Below are 18,776 nucleotides of genomic sequence, written 5' to 3'. Positions count from 1 at the left end.
TGAAGTCTCGCAAACCTTGAGTCTACAATTCTGTGGTTGTGAGGCAAAAGTTCTCATAACAGTTTTGTTGCACTTTTGGAAATGCCGCAGTTCAGATGTTCAGATGTTCACATATATTTAATAATATATCTATATTAGTTAAGGGGGGACATGCTCAGCGTAGGTTAAAATGGAGCTTTTGTTCTATTTTCAAAGCACGATCCTGGACATTCCTTAAACGTTGTAGATAATCTATTTATATAATTTTGAAGCCTTATTATCCTTTATATTTATTTTAAACATTTGATGACTGCATAAAGTATTTTTATTACATAAAATAGTATTCTTTTAAACCTCTCGTTCAAACACGCACGTTAACATCATTTTACTCCCTACTTCAATTATAGTTTGTCAATTTATGGCTACGGCCGTATGTTGTAGCATAACTACTGGGGAATGCCAAAAGAAATGGCGTATTTCAAAAAAAACACTACCTTATTCTTAGGTCAATAATTATTATAAAGCAATCATTATTCGTAGGATGTTTATCACACTTGAATGGTCAAAGACATAGCTTATAATTAGTATCTTTAGAATTATCTTCAAATGTGTTAATCTTGCCCATTTTTTGAATAATAAAATGCCTAATTCTTGTAAAATTTGGGATCACAGAGATTATCAATATAATTTTTTATCGTAAATATTTCACTATAATAATGTCGACATAAATTATACTGATGGTTTTATAAATGCGTTTAAAAATTAATAAATGTAAAAAATCTTAACACCACTGCACATTTATGTACCGAAAAATGACAATATTCTAAAACATTAGAGCGAGAGGTTTAAAAGAATACTATTTTATGTAATAAAAATACTTTATGCAGTCATCAAATGTTTAAAATAAATATAAAGGATAATAAGGCTTCAAAATTATATAAATAGATTATCTACAACGTTTAAGGAATGTCCAGGATCATGCTTTGAAAATAGAAAAAAGCTCCATTTTGACCCACGCTGAGCACGTCCGCCCTTAAATACCCATGTATGGTTAAATTCTTGATATTGTATACTATTTAAAGGGTAAATTGCCCCAAAAAGTTTCACAATGTAAGAACTTTTGCCTCAGAAAAGTCATATTGATTTGTTGAATGTGAAGTGAAATTTTAACCACCTACAATAGACAGTGATAGTGATACATTGAAAAAGTAAAAAAAAAAATACACTGAATAGTTTTTATTGGCACTCAGAATTTTATAAAAAAATCAATTACTTACAAAAATAATATTATGTAATTTAATTTAGGGATTTTTAGTGTTTAATTTTATATACCTTATACTACGGAATACACAAAATTTTAACTGAGGACAATTATATTATATTGAAACACTAAATAATGGCATCAAAACTTATGTTCTACAATATTTAATTGACATTTAAAAAAAATTACATCACACGTAATAAAAATAAAAACTGAAATTTCTAGATGAGATATAAATTTAGCTAAGCCTTTGGTATTGGTTTGATTAATACTAATATAATAAACAGTGAAAATGTACAATTTATTAATTTTACTGACTCACAATTCTTCACGGACATTAGTAATTGATTGGATGAATAAAGTACAAATTAATTTTAATTACAGTTCATACAATTTCTATACCTTTTTTATTAATAAAAATCAGTACATCCAGTCCCTATTTTGCCATCCACTGTTCTTTCATAGTATTAGTACTGTACATTCATATAAAAGTATTTAATCTACTTCATTAAAAATACCCATAGAAACGCAGGTATGTAATAAAAATATTGTACATAAACTAGCTGATAAAAAAAACACTTAAAATATTTTCAATAGGTAGGTACTCTAACTCACTATTACGTTAAAATTATGTTTTAAAATCTGTGTTAATTACAGTGAAACCCGTTAATTCGAAATCGATGGGACCGAAATACAAAATGTAAAGTAAAAAACAGTAAAACTATATAAAAAAAAGGTTTTTTGTTGTAATTTTGTAAGCTGGTTTGCACATCTAACATTGTCTTGTCTGAGGCACAGTCATAAATCAAACCTTGTAGGACTGTCGCAAGCATGTTGCATATTTGACCGCACAGATAGGAACGTCAAAGTAGTCAAATGCCAAAAATGCCATCAGAGTATCAGACGCCAAAACAGCGATTATTACGTATGGCTTTACATATGATTGAGATACTTAAATAAGCTAAGGTTTTACAATGTATGTTTTACTTAAATAGTTTAACAAGATTATCGAGATTCATGGTGTTACTACAATACCGCAGAAATTGAAGTGGTAGACAAAAATATTTGATTCATCTGTCAATTTGGCATATCTCCTAGTATATACACGGATAATTCTTATTTTCTTGAGTTAGTAAATGTTGTTGCACTGATCTGTCATTTTGGATGTGGATATATATGAGATACGTCTGTCTGAATACGAATGATCCGAATGGCCGACTAGTAGTGTGCCCGCATGCGTAACCGCAACTCGGACGGCGAACAATTTGCAGACGGAGTTGCATGAGATTTATTGCAAGCAACACCAGGTGTTTTTCAAACTAAAATGTTTCATTCCGGCAGTGTGCGAAGGTTCATAAGATAACATGTGTTTTGTGAATAACGATTACATCACATCAACGTATTCGAGATGAGTTTAGATGTGCGAGCTGGCAAACACTGTGTCTGTTTCAGATTAATATCAGTGGTGATTATTATAGTTCATTCATCGTAATTAGTGGAAGTCACATAAATAGATTTTATGAATTTTAGCAAATATTTAGATTTACAGCGAATTTCAAATTAACCGTGTTCGTATTAACGGGTTTTAATTGTAACTCACTAAATTGTCATTCACTTGATAGAAATCTATTAATAGTGTTAGTTTGGATATGAGTTACATATAAAGATTGAGGAATTTTAACGATACCTATAGTATTAATTAGTGAAGTGTTTCTAATGGGCTGGTGTTAACATCTCATGACAAATTAAAGATAACCCATGATGTAAAAATAGTGTACGTAACTAAAATAAATCTAACATTACAATTAATATCCAATATTTATTATTTAGTCACTGTCTAGATATTTTGTTAGCGGAGAACGGGTCAGATATTTTAAAAGACAAAAGGAATTTTCTGATTAACCAGAGAGAAGTGAAGATTTTGATTGACAATCAAAGGACAATAGAATTATTTCTTCACAAAGCTGATATTTACGTATTAATAAAAATATTATTATCATACTCAACTATTTTTCGGTGATTGGTCAAGAACGTATTATTTACTATCCATTGTTTTTACGATAGTATCAATGACATATTAAATGGACGACTCACTTCATAACCGGCGAGCACGAGAAATTGTGCATGAAAGTCATTCACAGATGTATAGGTAGATGTCACGTGACCATTGATGTATCCGTTTCCATTATGCGATACAAGCTTCGAGAATTTATAGTAATATAACCTTTATTGTAATGGCGTATAAGTGTCATGACTCATTGCGTTAGAAACAGATTCTCGGTTACTTACGACTTCTCGGAGATTAGACGCAAGTGAGCTCAGCGAATCACAGGCGACTGACTGTCCAATGGTTCCTGTCATTCAATTGCATTGAATAAACATTCATCAATATCTTAAAATGGCATTTTATAAATAATAAATAATACTAATACATGCAAAGTGATATCCCATCTTTCTTTGAGTGTTTAGTAGATTTTTTTACAATTTTTAACTAGGCACATTGGCATTTTGTAACACGATAATAACGGTGGAGTCGAAACCTGACAGTCAGAAATTTTGTATGGGCAGACCCAGCGGTGTCGCCAGACCGCTTGCAAGCAGAATGTTCATTTGAGCGTAGGATACCGATATTAAAATATGAATTTCGCCATCCGGCAGACCCGACACAAAGTGAGTGTCATTTTATTTTCTAGATGCTTCGTCCATATTAATGTCATTGGATAGTATACAATATTTTCTTTAAAGTATCCTTGTGTTATTTAAAAATTATTTTGAATTATAATTTGTCCATGTTAATACAGTATAACCTCGTTTTTACGTGCCCGGAATTCATGTTTTCTCGGCAATTGCGTGTAATTTTTTCAGTCCCGATGTATTTCAGTACATTTAATACCCGCATTTACGTTTTTCTTTCCCGCGGTTTACGTCGGAAATATTCAAAATATGCGAGTTACGCGCGCTTGACAATGATTGGGTCGTGACATTCGAACGGTCTAAGGTGTTTGGAGGGAAAACTCCGTGTCTTTGATTGGGCGAGCGACGCTGTGATTGGCCGGTTTTGGAGGTTCATCGAGGGTTTAAAAGCCTACTTTACAAGCTTTGCTGATATTCAAGATGACACTTTTAAATGTTTATATAGTCTTGAAAGAGAATTACATAACAAAAAAACAAAAATGCAACAAACTAATATACCTACATGATTTTTTTAATAAAAAATAAAACATTTTTCAATAAAAATTTAAATTGAATGTTGTTTTTTAATAAAACGTTATTATTTTAGAAACATAAAATTTAAATGTTCTTTTTTTCAATACCCCCCTTTTACATTTTCCCTCTTATTTGGTTTTTTTTTTTCAGTCCCTTAAAAATCGTAAAATAGGGGTTATACTGTATATCCAATTAAAACCAAATCGTAGAAAATCAAGAGTCATTTTGTTTTTATTGTTATGTAGGAATATCAATATTAATAATAAAATTAATGACAATTCACTAGTAAAAATATGAAAAATGTAATGTCATAATGTTATATTCACCGGTCTTGCCAATATTAAAAAAAAAAAAATGTATATATTAAAAATATAAATGCCCAAAAATGAGATTGGAACTCACAATAATTGATAGTCTGGCTTAAGATAATTTTGGTATGACATATAGCCATCAAAAATATTCAATGACGTTGATATAAACAACATACTAGTTGTATCTTCTGTCAATCCTCTATTTCATAAGTAAGTCATATGACACTATTAGAAGCAAATCCAACAAAGTACAAATGATTGAAAGTAGATTTTCGGCTGTTGTAAATAGTTCATTCATATTCATGTTTATGAAGGAAAAATAACCAGATGAATAAGATTGATAAAAACGTTACAAAATTCTGGCATATTGGTTTCAAAGTTCACAAGTTTGACGCAAAGCCAACAATCTGATATATTATTTTTTTTATAATTAATAATATTATAAAATGGGTAAAAAATTAAATGTAGAAGTTTAAAAAATTAACATTTTACTGTAGTTAGCAAACATCTTAAGTTTTATGAAAAACAGTAATACCCCGTTCACACGTGCATGAATTTACTGCTGACAATACGTATTATCGCGGCCATAACATGAATTATCATGTAAACACGTATTATCCTGCAAGTTGCAAATTTTCAAAAGCTTCTGAATTTTCAAGCAATAATTGGTGGATACGTAGTGTGATGGTGGCGAACCTGCCATAAGAAATACGGCGCACAGAGTATTTTGACATTTACCGATTATCTACGAACTTGTCAAATAGCACCATACAATGACGACAACGCGTCTCGCTTACGCTTGAAGAATGAGATTGGAGAGACAGTCAACACTTTTACGTGTAAACAGTTATTATCGCGATATTTTAAAATACACATTATTGATGCAAGTAAATCCATTCATATGTACAGGCGCTATAAAGTGAGACTTTGTTGAGTTTGCTTCTAATAGGTTCACATATGAGAGAGGATATTCCCTATATTAATTTTTTGATTAGTCCTAAAGTTATCGGCAGCCGCAATATCATGATACATATTATTATAATGGAGTATTTAAAAATTGAATTAAGCTAGAACTGTGGCTGCGGTTTTTTGCTTGCTAATTTCATTGGGCCCTGTTGATTTCTTGCGGTGCGCCGAGCTTCCAATTCTCTTTGCCTTTGGAGTTTTCGTTCCTCTCGCTTCCGCCGCATCTCTTCTAATTTGTTTACATTGTCTGTAAATAAAATACAATATATATTATATTTGCAAAGATTTACAATAAAAATAAATCATAATTTTTCATGCGGGTTTTATTATTCTGCTTCATGATGTAAAATTCAAATTATGTAGGTACATGATCAAGTAGGTTTTTTTTTTTTTTTTTTTTAATTATTCTGGTAAAAATGAAACTTTTTTAATAATTTTACAGATTTAACCTATTGTGACCGACTTTATTTTTGTATATATCGTCACTGTTCTGGCAGAAGACACTAATTCGAAATAATGACATATTGATTAGTTATACCAACATGTTCCTTATTTCAAACTTTACCGTCTGGAAACCTTAATAAATAAACAGTCTTCATTTTAAAGTCATCCTTTTTACGATTACTTAATAAACTCACATGATAGACCATTTCAAACATTTTAACAACTTCAAAGTCAAATTACTCAAAACTAGTATTCTCCAGTTAGTGTGTTCTACCAGAACAGAGACGATATAATACTAAATTGACTTCCAACAATCAAATATTAATAACTCAAAAAGTATGCATCTAAATAATTTGATTTTTTTAATATAAATAAAAAATTGATGCTTTAATACGATTTAAAAGACAGAAAAGAAAACAGAAATATTTAAAGCGAGATAGAGAGATTCAAAGTTCAATGAATAAAAACTTTCGTCAATTTTTCTTCAGAATTTTATGTTTAGTGCTAAATAAAAAACTAATTACGTCCTAAAGATTTAAAAAATTAGTGTATTATAAAGTGTAATTTACTCATAAAATATCTGAAAATAATTGACAAATGCCATACTTTTTGCATTTCTAGCAAGTAGTGTAATTTTGCAAACTTATTCCGAAGTTTCAAAAGTTACGATTTATTATCGGAATACTTCAAAATATAAATGTTAATTTTTAATAAAACTGTTTCCTGTATGTAAAATCGCTTCAAAAGTTTGTAAATGTTTCTACAGATGTTTCGTTCGTAACGCCAATAAAAAAAGGTCAATAACTTTTGTGATACATATTTTTAAATGCATACTATTATGGAAACATGGATAGTTTATTTTTTTTGTGTGCAGTGAACTGTTATAATACATATTGGACTAAAGATTTAATTAACAGATGTCACAGATTGAAAATTAAAAAAATATATAAAATACAGTGCATACTATTTTTATTATTTATGATATTTTTGAAATCCGATATCTTATACTGGTCGACAAGAATCCCTGCTATTATTTTTATTAAATCTGTAGAACATTTCTTTCTAAAAACATTTAATACCAGAATTTTTCAATAGATGCCCTAATACAGTGTAAAAAAAAACATTACCAAATACCTCTTCTAACACAAGAATTTCTCGTGTTTGGTCACAATGGGTTAATTTACAACATTTTACACTAATAGGTTGAGAAAGAATGTAACATATTTTTCATACGAATACAGTAAAACCTCGTTAATACGAATTCCATGAGTGAAAATCGATAAAAAATTTGAATTACGAATTACGAAATGTATGGGGGAAAAATATAAAAATTTTGATTTTTTTTTGATTTTCATCAATTTCGTTTCTGATTATAGATGTGTCTACTGAATTGGGTCATAAATGTCAGGATTATTTTTATTGCCATCATAAAATAAGTAATTTTTGATGTTTTAAGAAAAGTCTGTCACAATTTTCAATGACTGGCTGATGAAATAGTGTACTTTATTACGATTTATTGAATATTTTTATATGCCGGGGACTCTGAAATCATTTCGAATTACGAAATTCGAATTAAAGGTATGGTTTTATATGAAAATAATTTTCAAGGGACTTTTTTTTCGGGAAAATTTCGAATTACGGCGAATTTCGAATTATCAGTGTTCTTACTAACGAGGTTTTACTGTATACATATCTGGGCAGACATTTGGCATGAGTTGTAGAATCTGATTGGATCTGCGAATCTGCCGGAGTAATTTGAGCTCTACGCAACTAAATATGGCTTCATTCTCAATTTTAGAATGGCATAGTTTATTTTAAGTGATCACGAATTGTTGATTCTACAGAAAATACAGGGCATTATAATGACATGTATTTCCTACAAAGTTTACAGATTGTTGGGAGTAGGAATGTGGGCTGTTAACGGCAGAAGAAGGCACATGTCAGTTGATCGATTAGTATCTTACTTGAATTTGTATCATCCAAAGGTTCGAACTCTCCATCCTCCCAACCGGCCAAGGCATCTGTGTTATTTACATGTGTGTTGATTTTATTTTGTGGCACTCCGCTGTTTACTGCGCCGTTGTTGATGATGTTGGGAATGTTCGAGTGTTCAGTCCAGTTTGAATTCGGCGCCCACGTCTCGCTTGGACTCGTCAGAGAAGCCGCCGCACTCTGGTGGTGTGAAAAAGAAGTGGTATTATTGTTATCATTTCAATTCAAATAGTTTTCATCATAACTGGAAGGATTTATCACACTTGATGGTGATTTCACGTATTTAGTATGGTTGATTTGGTAGGCATAGAAAAATTAATATTCTGCATTTAATGTGCATATGACATAAGTACTGTTGTTTGCGATTTTATGTGATTCTTCATGTAAATATTCTAGAAAAATAAAATAACAAAATCATAAAACTGGTCACATAAAAAGTTTCAATGAAACCAGAAGATTTATCCACGCTACAATATTCGGTTCAGCTTGGTGTATGACTAAAACTCGGAAAAGGGAAAGCATATGAATTGCAGGATTCCACAATGTGGTCCCTAGTCTGAATCTGACCACATTTGGAAAGTGGGGACTCTACTCCTACTTACATCAACATTCTTAACTGACTAAGCTATATATCGCAATGAGATATGACTTGCAGCTGATTTAACCATTAGTCTTAGTAACCCTTTCTTCAGGTATACTTTCATCAAATCAAATCTAGGTTCGGTGTTTATAAAACCAGATTTATTTCTACGCTTTTGGTGTTAATAATATAATTCAGTGGTACTCACAGGCTCTTCTTCCAGAGTGCCCCACTCTTCATTGTCCCAGCCGTCAGTCTCGCAGAGAGCTTCTAGGGGCCCTCCAGACGACGGGTGAGTATTTTGCAATTGCAAAGGAGGGGAGATGCCCCCCGTGCCCATCTCTCCCCACTGTCCTCCGCCAATGTCCCAGTGCTCAGGGTCGTAGTCCGAGGCCGACTCGCTGTGCTCCAGTGATGTCATAGACGTCACTGATGATGTTGTCGTCGATATACTACTCGAAGACGGTTGTTCTGCAATGGAATGGGCATGATATATTTGAGTCAGCAATTATTTGGTAGAATCCCATAACAAAATAATTGATATTATGCTTTCACCGAATTACGACGAGTTTGTTTAAAAGTGTCTTGTTTTTACACCGTCATCAAAATTACACTGGGAAGCTTAATAGCTGTGATGAAAAGGTTTCGGAAGTGTGTGGTGTTGCACCTTCGTAGACAGCACCATATGATGTTAAAAAAATTGAATAATTCTAGACGATTTTAAGTTGCATTGGCGCATAGTCACAGTGATGGATTCATATGCATTGGTGACTATTCTTCAGATTGTTTGCAATCCTGGAATTCTGAATCCTGTTCGATTTCCAGAATAAAATTTATTAAAGTATTGTAAAATTGATATTAGTAAAATTTCACTGGGTTTTGTCTAATCCCAGAATCTGGAATTGAAAAAAGTACCAACTCCGTAATTCTGGGATTGAAAAAATTCTAACCACATTATGTTAATATCTGTTTTCCGACTCGATCACAACAGTGACGTAGTCCTCATTTGTTTATTTATTTTTTATTTCAAGTAATAAATGTCAGATTAATAAAAAAAATAGTACATACACATTCTATGGGTAATTTCGTACAATATTTAATAGTCTATAACCTCTAAAATCACTGGAAAATAATCTTTAAAAACTTGACGACTTACAGGATTTATTTAAAATAATCCAAAAGAAATGTCGATGTGTGCAATTTTATTTTGCTTATATGTCCCTTATTATCCCAATTTGAAATTACAATATGAGAAAAATTGAAATTAAGTTTAAATCCAAACAGGACACACGAAAACATTGTTTACCGAAAATATTGAATTGTGGACAACAATAGTGTATTAAAATGAGTTATACTTGAGCAGAAAATATTTGAAATTATTATAATATTTACCTAATGAGGCAGGTTTCGACATAAGTTTAGGAGTGGCATGAGGTCTTCCTGCCGTATCCGAGTGACTTCGGTAAAACTTAGCTGCAACGGCAGTGACGGCCCATCCCGCCCAAGTGGCGGCCGCATTGCTCAACGAAGGCGTTGCCGTATGAACATCAGCCTCTGCAACATTCACAAGAAATAAAATTAGAGTAAATATAATCATTCATCATAAAATGTATGGCATTTTGCTCTCTATTCATAAAATAAAATATAGATACTATAGTTATATAGAGATGAGAATATTTATAGCATCATCCTTAACTACTTTTTGACAGCTGCCTTTACTGTCACAGTCATATATTGACTCACTCCATCTAGCCTTGTTTTGAATGTGTTTAGATTCAAATTAAATAACTTAGCTTTTGTCTAAAAGGTGTACGATAGTATACACATACACTTCGCATTAAATATCCCGAGCTATTTCTTTAGTCAGTCACACTCTGTGTCCCTTTTGACGTTATCTGCCCATCTCCTCCAGAGGCCGAGTGCCTACAGGGGGTTTCTTAATAAATGAACTTTTTGGTATAACATATTTATATAACAATGTGACCGGTCCATCTGAGTCTTCGCGCCCTCAGGCTCGCAGAGCTCAGCATTCGTATGGATGCCCCACATATGGATTTCTTTAACCGGTTCAAGTTTTCTTTGGGGAATTTTGATTTCGAACATTTGGATAGCCTTCTCTTGTTTCTCTGTTAGGCTCCAGGTTTAATACTCATACAGAGCGATTGGTTTTACAGTCACGTTGTATAGCCGGAATTTTGTCTTTTTGGACAATAGTTTGGACTTGAGTACACTCTTCAGTGCAAAAAACGCAGCATTTCCATACTAACTAATCAATTAATTTAACCCGATCCTAAAGGCAGAAATATACTGACAGATTCTAACGCAAATCATCTGACCTGATTGTCGATTGTACTGAATAAACTAATTATAAGATCTAACATAAACAAGGCATTCAGCCACAAATATATCAGTAAATAATATATAATAAAGGGTCTATTAGAAACATCCATACCCATGTCTTCTTTGAGGCTCGGATCTTCAGAGACCTTTTCAAGCTTCCCGAGAAATCCTCTGATAGTCCTAAACACGGAATCCCTCACTTGCTTCTCTGGGTCAACGGCCAGTGGACAGAGCGCAGGCAGAATTCGAAGAGCGACTTCCGACAGCAAGAAGTACTGCTGAGTAGCAGCAAGGGCTAACACTCCCGCTTGCCTAGCCGGAGGAAACGGATCCCTTGTGGCCCTCACGAACGCCGATATTAAAACCTTTTGTCTTATCTGCGGATGTAGGTGTTGTGCTACTTTACCGAGGCATACGGTTGTGTTGGTTCTTGAAACAAAAAATAATAAAAAATCAGAAGGTCAAGTCACAAACTATAACAAGTCATCTATATTTTATTACATCCGGAATGCAATATTTTATTACACACTACATGTTTCTATTTATTTTTTGGCTTATATATAGCTATATGGCTATTTATAGGCTTTGCATTTGGCGTGGATTTTCATTGGTCACTGTGTTAGACACAGATGTTTACTATATGAGGAATGGGTATTTGTAATTCTCACACACTATTGGGTCCATGCTCTGGATGTGCAAAGCAATCCACAGATTTAGGAGTGCTACATACTCCCCTGAGGACACCAATTCAATCAAAATTTATTATTACTCATTTCAAGATTATTTGGGTAATGGATTAGGTAGACTGGACATGGGCACCATGGGATGGGTACAGCAAAAGGAATTGGCAGTTGTATTGGTATTTTTTGCTAGCATTGAAACAGGCATTATTCGTAAACAATTGTATACTTATTATTGTTATTATTATTTTTCTTAACACTGTAATAGGCGAAGCAGCCCAATGAAATTAGTGTAGTATTGCAGTAATAAAAGTGAAACAATCAAATAAACATCATGGAGAGAAAATCACATAAATGTATCGTGACATCACTATGAAATCAAACCGGGAGCCCCCGAATGTGAAGCCAGTGCTTTATGCACTGGACTACAAGGGTCATAATACCAATACAAATCCGAATCGTTTTTGCCGTACCCACGGTGTTACTGCAGAATGATTACAGATTACCACGTATGAAACCCTGAATTAATAGAAAAAAGCAAATATAATATTAGATCAGAAAAATTATTATTTACACAGGTAATTAAATTAATAATATGATTTAAATAAATTACCTGATCCCGCCCTGATCATCTTTTGATTGTAGTCTGGCAAAGTGTCTCAATACTTCCACGTTCAAATTATTATAATTTAATTTGGGCGCGAGGTGAACTATTGATTTGACAGTTTGCTCTCTAATAATGGGGTTTGTGTCCATAAATCCATGAACAACTTGTGGGAAAATTTGCTCATTGACCTGATAAAAAAAATAATAGTCTTAGGTATATTAAATACAGCAATGCCAGCTTCCATTGGTGTGGTCTTATAAATAAATATTATCAGGAGAAAATCACATAAATATATTGTGACCTCACCGGGATCGAAACCGGAGCCCCCATGTGAAAGGCCAGTGCCTTATGCACTGGACTACGAGGACTGACAACTTACTATGACAGTATCTCATAGATATATAATTCTACATTTTCCAAAAAAAATGAAGCCTGAAATGAGCAAGGATCTACTGCGTACTTCCAATTTTAATAACATTATTTTGAAGTCGATAACAGAAACGAAACAAATTAAAATAGTGGTGTTGTCATTCACAGTACGGACTATTTTAGAAGATACATATTCTGTTCATTTGGCTTCATTAATTATTAATATTGTAGAAACATATGCAAGAAATTTTCCCTTCACAGCGGTAAAAAGAAACGATGTTGGAATTAAGTACCAACTTTATAGGACTTCAGGAAATTTTTTCTGTTATTTTACTAGAAGCACGTTCCTAAATTATAGATGACATCATAAAGTATCCCAATAATGAACAAGACTTTGGTTTAGATTTTTTTGTATACATAAAGCGTGTTATTGAACATACCGTTGCATTCTGAATGTGTGTAATGAAAAGATCCAACTGTTGCAGTAGCCGAGATCGTGTCGTCCTGTCGTTAGACGCAAATAATTTCACAACACACGGAACAATCAACTTCTGGTATTCAGCATCACTTAAAAGTCGACCGAGCTACATTGAAATAAAAGATTTTGATTACGTTATATAATATTATTCTGCAGTTTATAATAAGGATAAATTAGATCTATGTGGTGACCATCCCTCCTTTATTTGAGCAAGGCGGCTTTTAGAAATTTATGTCTTTCGTAAATCGTTCTTTCATTTTTGCTGAATTCGAGAAAACATCCAGCACAGTCCATTTCTATGATATGTTTTCCCATCTCCACCATAAGGCCATACTTTAACTGATGTGGCGTCCAAACAATATACCCACTCACAATATTATATTGTGAGTGGGTATATTGTTATTTTCGAATTAAGGTGTTATAAAGAACTTTGAATACTGTAACATCGGAAAAGACTTGGGAAGTACACAAGACGAAGCCCAACATTTGTAGGCTTTTTTACAAATGGTAATTATATAGCCACTAAATGTCAGTTTACTGTCAAACGTAATGCCAAGATCCTTTATTCGCGAGAACTCTTCCGTGCATCGAATATTGAAAAAACAATACCCGTGAGGCTTTAGTAAACGACATAAGATTACATTTATCGACATTGAAGTCCAGTTTGTTATGTCTTCCACAATCATATTATCTATACCTATCAAGTTGTAGCTGACGACAATCGTCCAAGGTGACAACTTCCAAGAAGAGTATCTATCTGCAGGTTTTGGGTTATATAAGATAAAACTGAAAATTACCAAACTAGTGAATAGTATCAATAAATGGTAATTTACCTTAAACATGGGTGATAAAACAGCACTTCCAGCGTCACCATATTGAAACGCAGTCAATAGCTGCGGTAGTATTTTATGTACACATACTCCCTCCGGAAAATTGTCTAATTGGCTGCTGAGATTGGAAAAAAATCTACCTTTCTCAGCCTTGTCTTTGATTTGAATTTCTTCCAGGAATAGTAACGTGTCAACCAAGTCATTTTTGAAGTAACCGCCAGGTTTTCGACATCTATAAAATAAATCGAGACATAATTATTATATTCTTTTTAAAAATCAAATATTGCACTTAATAAATATAACATACAAATTCTTCAGTGGACTATAGTAACATCTATCGACAAAAACTGTAATTAAAGTTCGCAGTCGATAATGCAGCACTCCTAAGAATTGACTTATTTAGATCACATTGTAATTTTATAGGCCATCCATGGACTGAAAGCGTATGCGGTTTAGAACCGTGTGCCAAACTAAGTTTATCTTTTCTGTTCATGTAAATATATTTTCACAAACTATATTATAAGCATCTGATCGTATCCGTTTATACCATACATTTACACTTACAAATTTAGTGAAAATATATTTTCATGAACAAAAATCACAAGTTTAGTATGGCATACGGATCTAAACTGCATACGGTTTCAGTGCATGGATGGTCTCTTAGTTGTGCCACAGAAGTCAATCAATAAACAGTTTTGTGTATTAACCATTTCTATGCCTCACAATATTACAATGGTAGTATCAGACAGGTGACTGATTTTTAATGACACACGTTGAACGTAGAGCGAAGTTCTTACTAAAATCACTGTAATACCGATAATTTGTGGCTTAGTATTTCATAATTATTCAAACAGATGTCACTGTGCATTTAATTTCTTCGATTATCCAAACCAATAGACAGTGGCTAGTAATTTAAGTTCAAAGTCGGACGAGATAACTCATGATAATCATGGCCTCATAGAGCGAGAATACTGGCTGAAGGAATAGAACCTGTAATTAATTTATCTACACAGAGAGGGAAATAGTAATAATTAATTCACCTGGTAATAATGTCTGCTGGATTAGGTCTAGAAGAAGGATTGGCACTGACAAGTTCACAATACAACGAGCTTAATTGTTTTGGTATTGATTCTAATATTTTTAAACTGGATTGTTGACAGAGTGGTCCGTTAAATGTCTCCCACATAAGGCAGCCGAGTCCCCACATATCCGTAGAACTACAAATAATAATTACATTAAGTAATATATACATACTGAAACACTGATGTATTTAGGTATATAAATATAAAATCATCGAAAGTGATTGCGTAAACATTGTGAATGGTTAATAGACATTTCTTGAAATTACAATTCTATAGAGTAATAATTAATAAATTTAAGATTTCGAGTTAATGATACCAGTTGTCAACAATTTTTTCTTTATATTTCTTACCAACCCGCCTTAATCGGTCTTAATCGAGCGTATCACAAGGCCCTATGTTTGGATGAGAAGCATTAACAGTGGTATACGCCCGGGGATGTCTCAGGAATAGATGCCCAAGACTGAGGTAGCCTCGCACTCAAGTGTGCTTTGACTGAGTTTACAGAGACTTTCTAATAAAAGTGCCCATGGGAGAGAGGGGTACGGAGAATTAATAAAAATAATTGATTCTAGTTAATTTACATAATATACTTATGTAAAAACAAAGCTAAAACAATACGAACATATTTACAATGTTAGACTTTTGAGATGCCTTCTTCCTTTCATACACAGAATTATATGTCAATAAGACACAGCCACAGGATTCAAATCGGTCCACAGAAGAAGTACAGAAGGACAGAAAATCCATTTGACAGTAGAATAACATTACTTTATGGTAAATATTTAGGTATTTTTATCACATTGTTACGGTTTATCATCCATTCAGATTCAGAACAGATAATAAATAGAATTCCAATAAGCTATATTCAATACGCTTTGATGCAGTGTTTCGAATGTGTGAGTGTCCTACGAAAAAATGAAACACGCATTATGCATGTGCAATAGTGTGTGTAATACACCAATATTAAATGAGCGTCAATGTATAAACCAAGAGCAGTTGCCAGTATTCGACGTATGACGTATTCTTGACACGTGTGTAAGTTTATCTCGGATTTTTCCTTACTCCGAGATCGGTTACATGTTACTCCTTACCCGTTAGGTATTTTAGTACCAATTACTTCTGAGTTCCCTGATTCAGATATTTGCTGTATATGTTACACCGAATGTGCGAAATTGACTATTACATGAAATGGCCAAAATTTTGGCTAATTCATGTAACAGTCAAGCCTGTTGCCTTATTCATGAATTAGGTAAATTTTCTGCTGGGTACATGAATTCGCCAGGGTATGGAATTCTTGAACTGTCAACATGACAGAAGAAAAAGTAAATTTAATGCGGATGGTTTTATTAGTTATAATTGGACATACTTAATATAATATTATTATTATTAGGTTAGGTTAGGTTAGGTTTGGTTTTGTAATTCTGAATTAAAGTATTCAACTGAATGTCCATTTTGAGGTTAGCTATCAAGTGTCAACAAACTATCACAAACATTCAATCGACCAAGCACGAATCAAATCACGAAAATACTTTTCAATAAAATTCTTCCGTTATCATATTATAGTTCTAGATTTCTTTGCGCATAGTAAATAGATATGAAAGTCATTGCAGTTACATATTGATTGGTATATTTTTATATTATAATCAATGACATTTGTTTAGTTTGATTAGTTGCAAAAAATACCACCGGAGCGCGATCATCTATTTTGACCATAGATAGTATATGTACATTTTGACCAATGCACGAGCATTTTGATACATTTAGTTTAGTTGCAAAAAATACCACCGTAGCGCTACTATCTAATTTGTCCAAGACATGAACTAGACAGAAAAATTACTGCCGAATTCACGCACTCTCCAGATATTTTGTCTAATTCATGAATAAGGTAACGGGCTTGCATTTTTCATGATTTAGGCAAAATTTTGCCCATTTCATGTAATATTCAATTTCGCACAATCGGCGTAACATATATATAGTTTCTTGATAAAATGTAATTCATTACTATACAAAGCGTTCTTCCATAAAGAATTCTGCTAAATTACTTTTAAATGCGATTAAAATATTACAAATCTGATAATTTTAATACAATTATCTGAAACTTACCATTTGGTGACAGCTTTAAGTTTAGAAGGATCATTTTTTTCTGGAGGGTCGTAGATGTCTAAAGACGGCAGGATTTTGACAGTGAGAGGGGGAAGCCCCTCCTGATTGCAAGGCGTTAAGAATTCAAACCCTCCGAGCTTCCATTCACCGGAGGTCGTAACAAACACAGAGTAAATGCAGACATTGTTGTGACGGATATTGCCATCGTTGGTTAAAAAGGAAAGAGCCCTCTGAAACAGCATTACATATTAAAAATATGATCGAAATTATGCCGCAGATGCCCGCATGAGCTTTTATATTTTTTTTTTACGAAAACAGTTTATACCATGTAGACAATTAATTATATTAAATACCTTTTTCTGTCGGCGCAGATGCTTTTCGATCCAAACATAGTTAATTTAAAATTTGAAATTTTTATACATTTCGATGCATCATTATCACACACTAAGGTTATATTAGGTTGGGGTAGGTTAGGTTAGGTTAGGTTAGTTTTGGTCTAAAAAGATAGTTATAAAAACTCATGCGGGCATCTGCGGCACATTTACCAAATGATCATCTAACCTTTCCTATTCTTTGACACCATGTTTTATTACACAGCTATTTAAAATAATTTGTATTTCAGTAATGTTTTTCAAAACACATATTTTTAACTCGTGCAGCGTTTTAAATGATTGTCTTTTCGCCCGTTGCAAGATTATTTACATATACATTCCGTATGGGAATATTTTCGCAATAAGACATATTAATATATTATATTAATGATGTGGTACTCTCTGATATAATAATAACACTTCTTTTTGCTTTACTGTCACATATTTAGGCTGTTTATATAGGGAAGGATTTTTACAATGTCGCTGGTAAAAAAACAAGAAAGAAAATTGTTATTTGCAGCATACCGTTATTTGGAAAAGTCCCCATGCTATATAAAGCTCCTTCTGTTGTCCTTCCAACGTAATTTGTTTTAAGTAAATCGACAGTGGTTCAACAGCTTCTGTTGCAATATATAAAACTTTATCTGTTTCACAGCTATCTAGGTAATGCATAAGACTTGGGTGCCGAAGCGTTTTGAGCTTCTTAAGTGCACATTTAGCTACATCTAATTGCGTTTCGGAACTCTTCTGCACGTCGAAAAGGAACACCGACACTTCGTCTTGCGTGCCCCGTTTTTTGCCTTTGTGCAGACTCCACACACTCTTGTCGCCCAATCCCGCGACTTGTTCGCCGACTTCGTACGGAAAATCCTTGGCGGGGTCGCGGGAGAAGAACGACCACATTTTGGAAATATTCAGTCAATTGGTGCGATGACAATCAAATCAACACTCATAACATATTTCGAAGACTTGTGTTCGCGAAGTGTTTATTTAACATGTACTACCGTTAAGATAATTGAAAAACAAATGACGCTATCCACATTTGCATTAAAAGCACGCTTAATTATTATGATTCAACTCTTCGCAATATAAATTATCACGTTAGGTTTATAATGAACATAATGCAATCGTTGGCACTTTTGACAGATCAGAAATTTGTTGCCATAAAACACGAGA

The 18,776-nt window shown here is 33.1% G+C and overlaps 1 protein-coding gene across 1 annotated transcript; it reads right to left on the bottom strand.

The window, feature by feature from the left end:
* Nucleotides 1–5,702: 5,702 nt before the first annotated feature.
* Nucleotides 5,703–18,732, bottom strand: yata (N-terminal kinase-like protein yata). The gene is made up of 11 exons (XM_085948029.1): nt 18,126–18,732; nt 17,230–17,459; nt 15,085–15,261; nt 14,048–14,276; nt 13,177–13,320; nt 12,374–12,555; nt 11,193–11,509; nt 10,133–10,294; nt 8,949–9,211; nt 8,133–8,340; nt 5,703–5,971 (listed from the first exon to the last, which is right to left on the bottom strand). The coding sequence occupies exons 1-11, from the start codon at nt 18,501–18,503 to the stop codon at nt 5,826–5,828; spliced, it is 2,436 nt and encodes an 811-aa protein (XP_085804155.1). The 5' UTR covers nt 18,504–18,732; the 3' UTR covers nt 5,703–5,825.
* Nucleotides 18,733–18,776: the final 44 nt, after the last annotated feature.

The sequence above is a fragment of the Rhyacophila brunnea genome, unplaced genomic scaffold (assembly GCF_057557595.1).
Source record: "Rhyacophila brunnea isolate RB1 unplaced genomic scaffold, BYU_Rbru_1.0 scaffold_20, whole genome shotgun sequence".
In the NCBI taxonomy this organism is placed as follows: Eukaryota; Metazoa; Arthropoda; class Insecta; order Trichoptera; family Rhyacophilidae; genus Rhyacophila; species Rhyacophila brunnea.
The sequence above is the reverse complement of the archived record's forward strand: the minus strand, read 5'-3'. Positions and strand labels throughout refer to the sequence as shown.

Excerpts from the sequence above, each read along its gene's own strand:
- yata (XM_085948029.1), bottom strand. The coding sequence starts at position 18,503 with ATGTGGTCGTTCTTCTCCCGCGACCCCGCCAAGGATTTTCCGTACGAA. Across the intron at positions 14,277-15,084 it reads CCAGCAGACATTATTACCAG|ATGTCGAAAACCTGGCGGTT; the intron begins GTGAATTAATTA and ends TTTATTTTATAG. Across the intron at positions 12,556-13,176 it reads CACACATTCAGAATGCAACG|GTCAATGAGCAAATTTTCCC; the intron begins GTATGTTCAATA and ends TTTTTTTATCAG.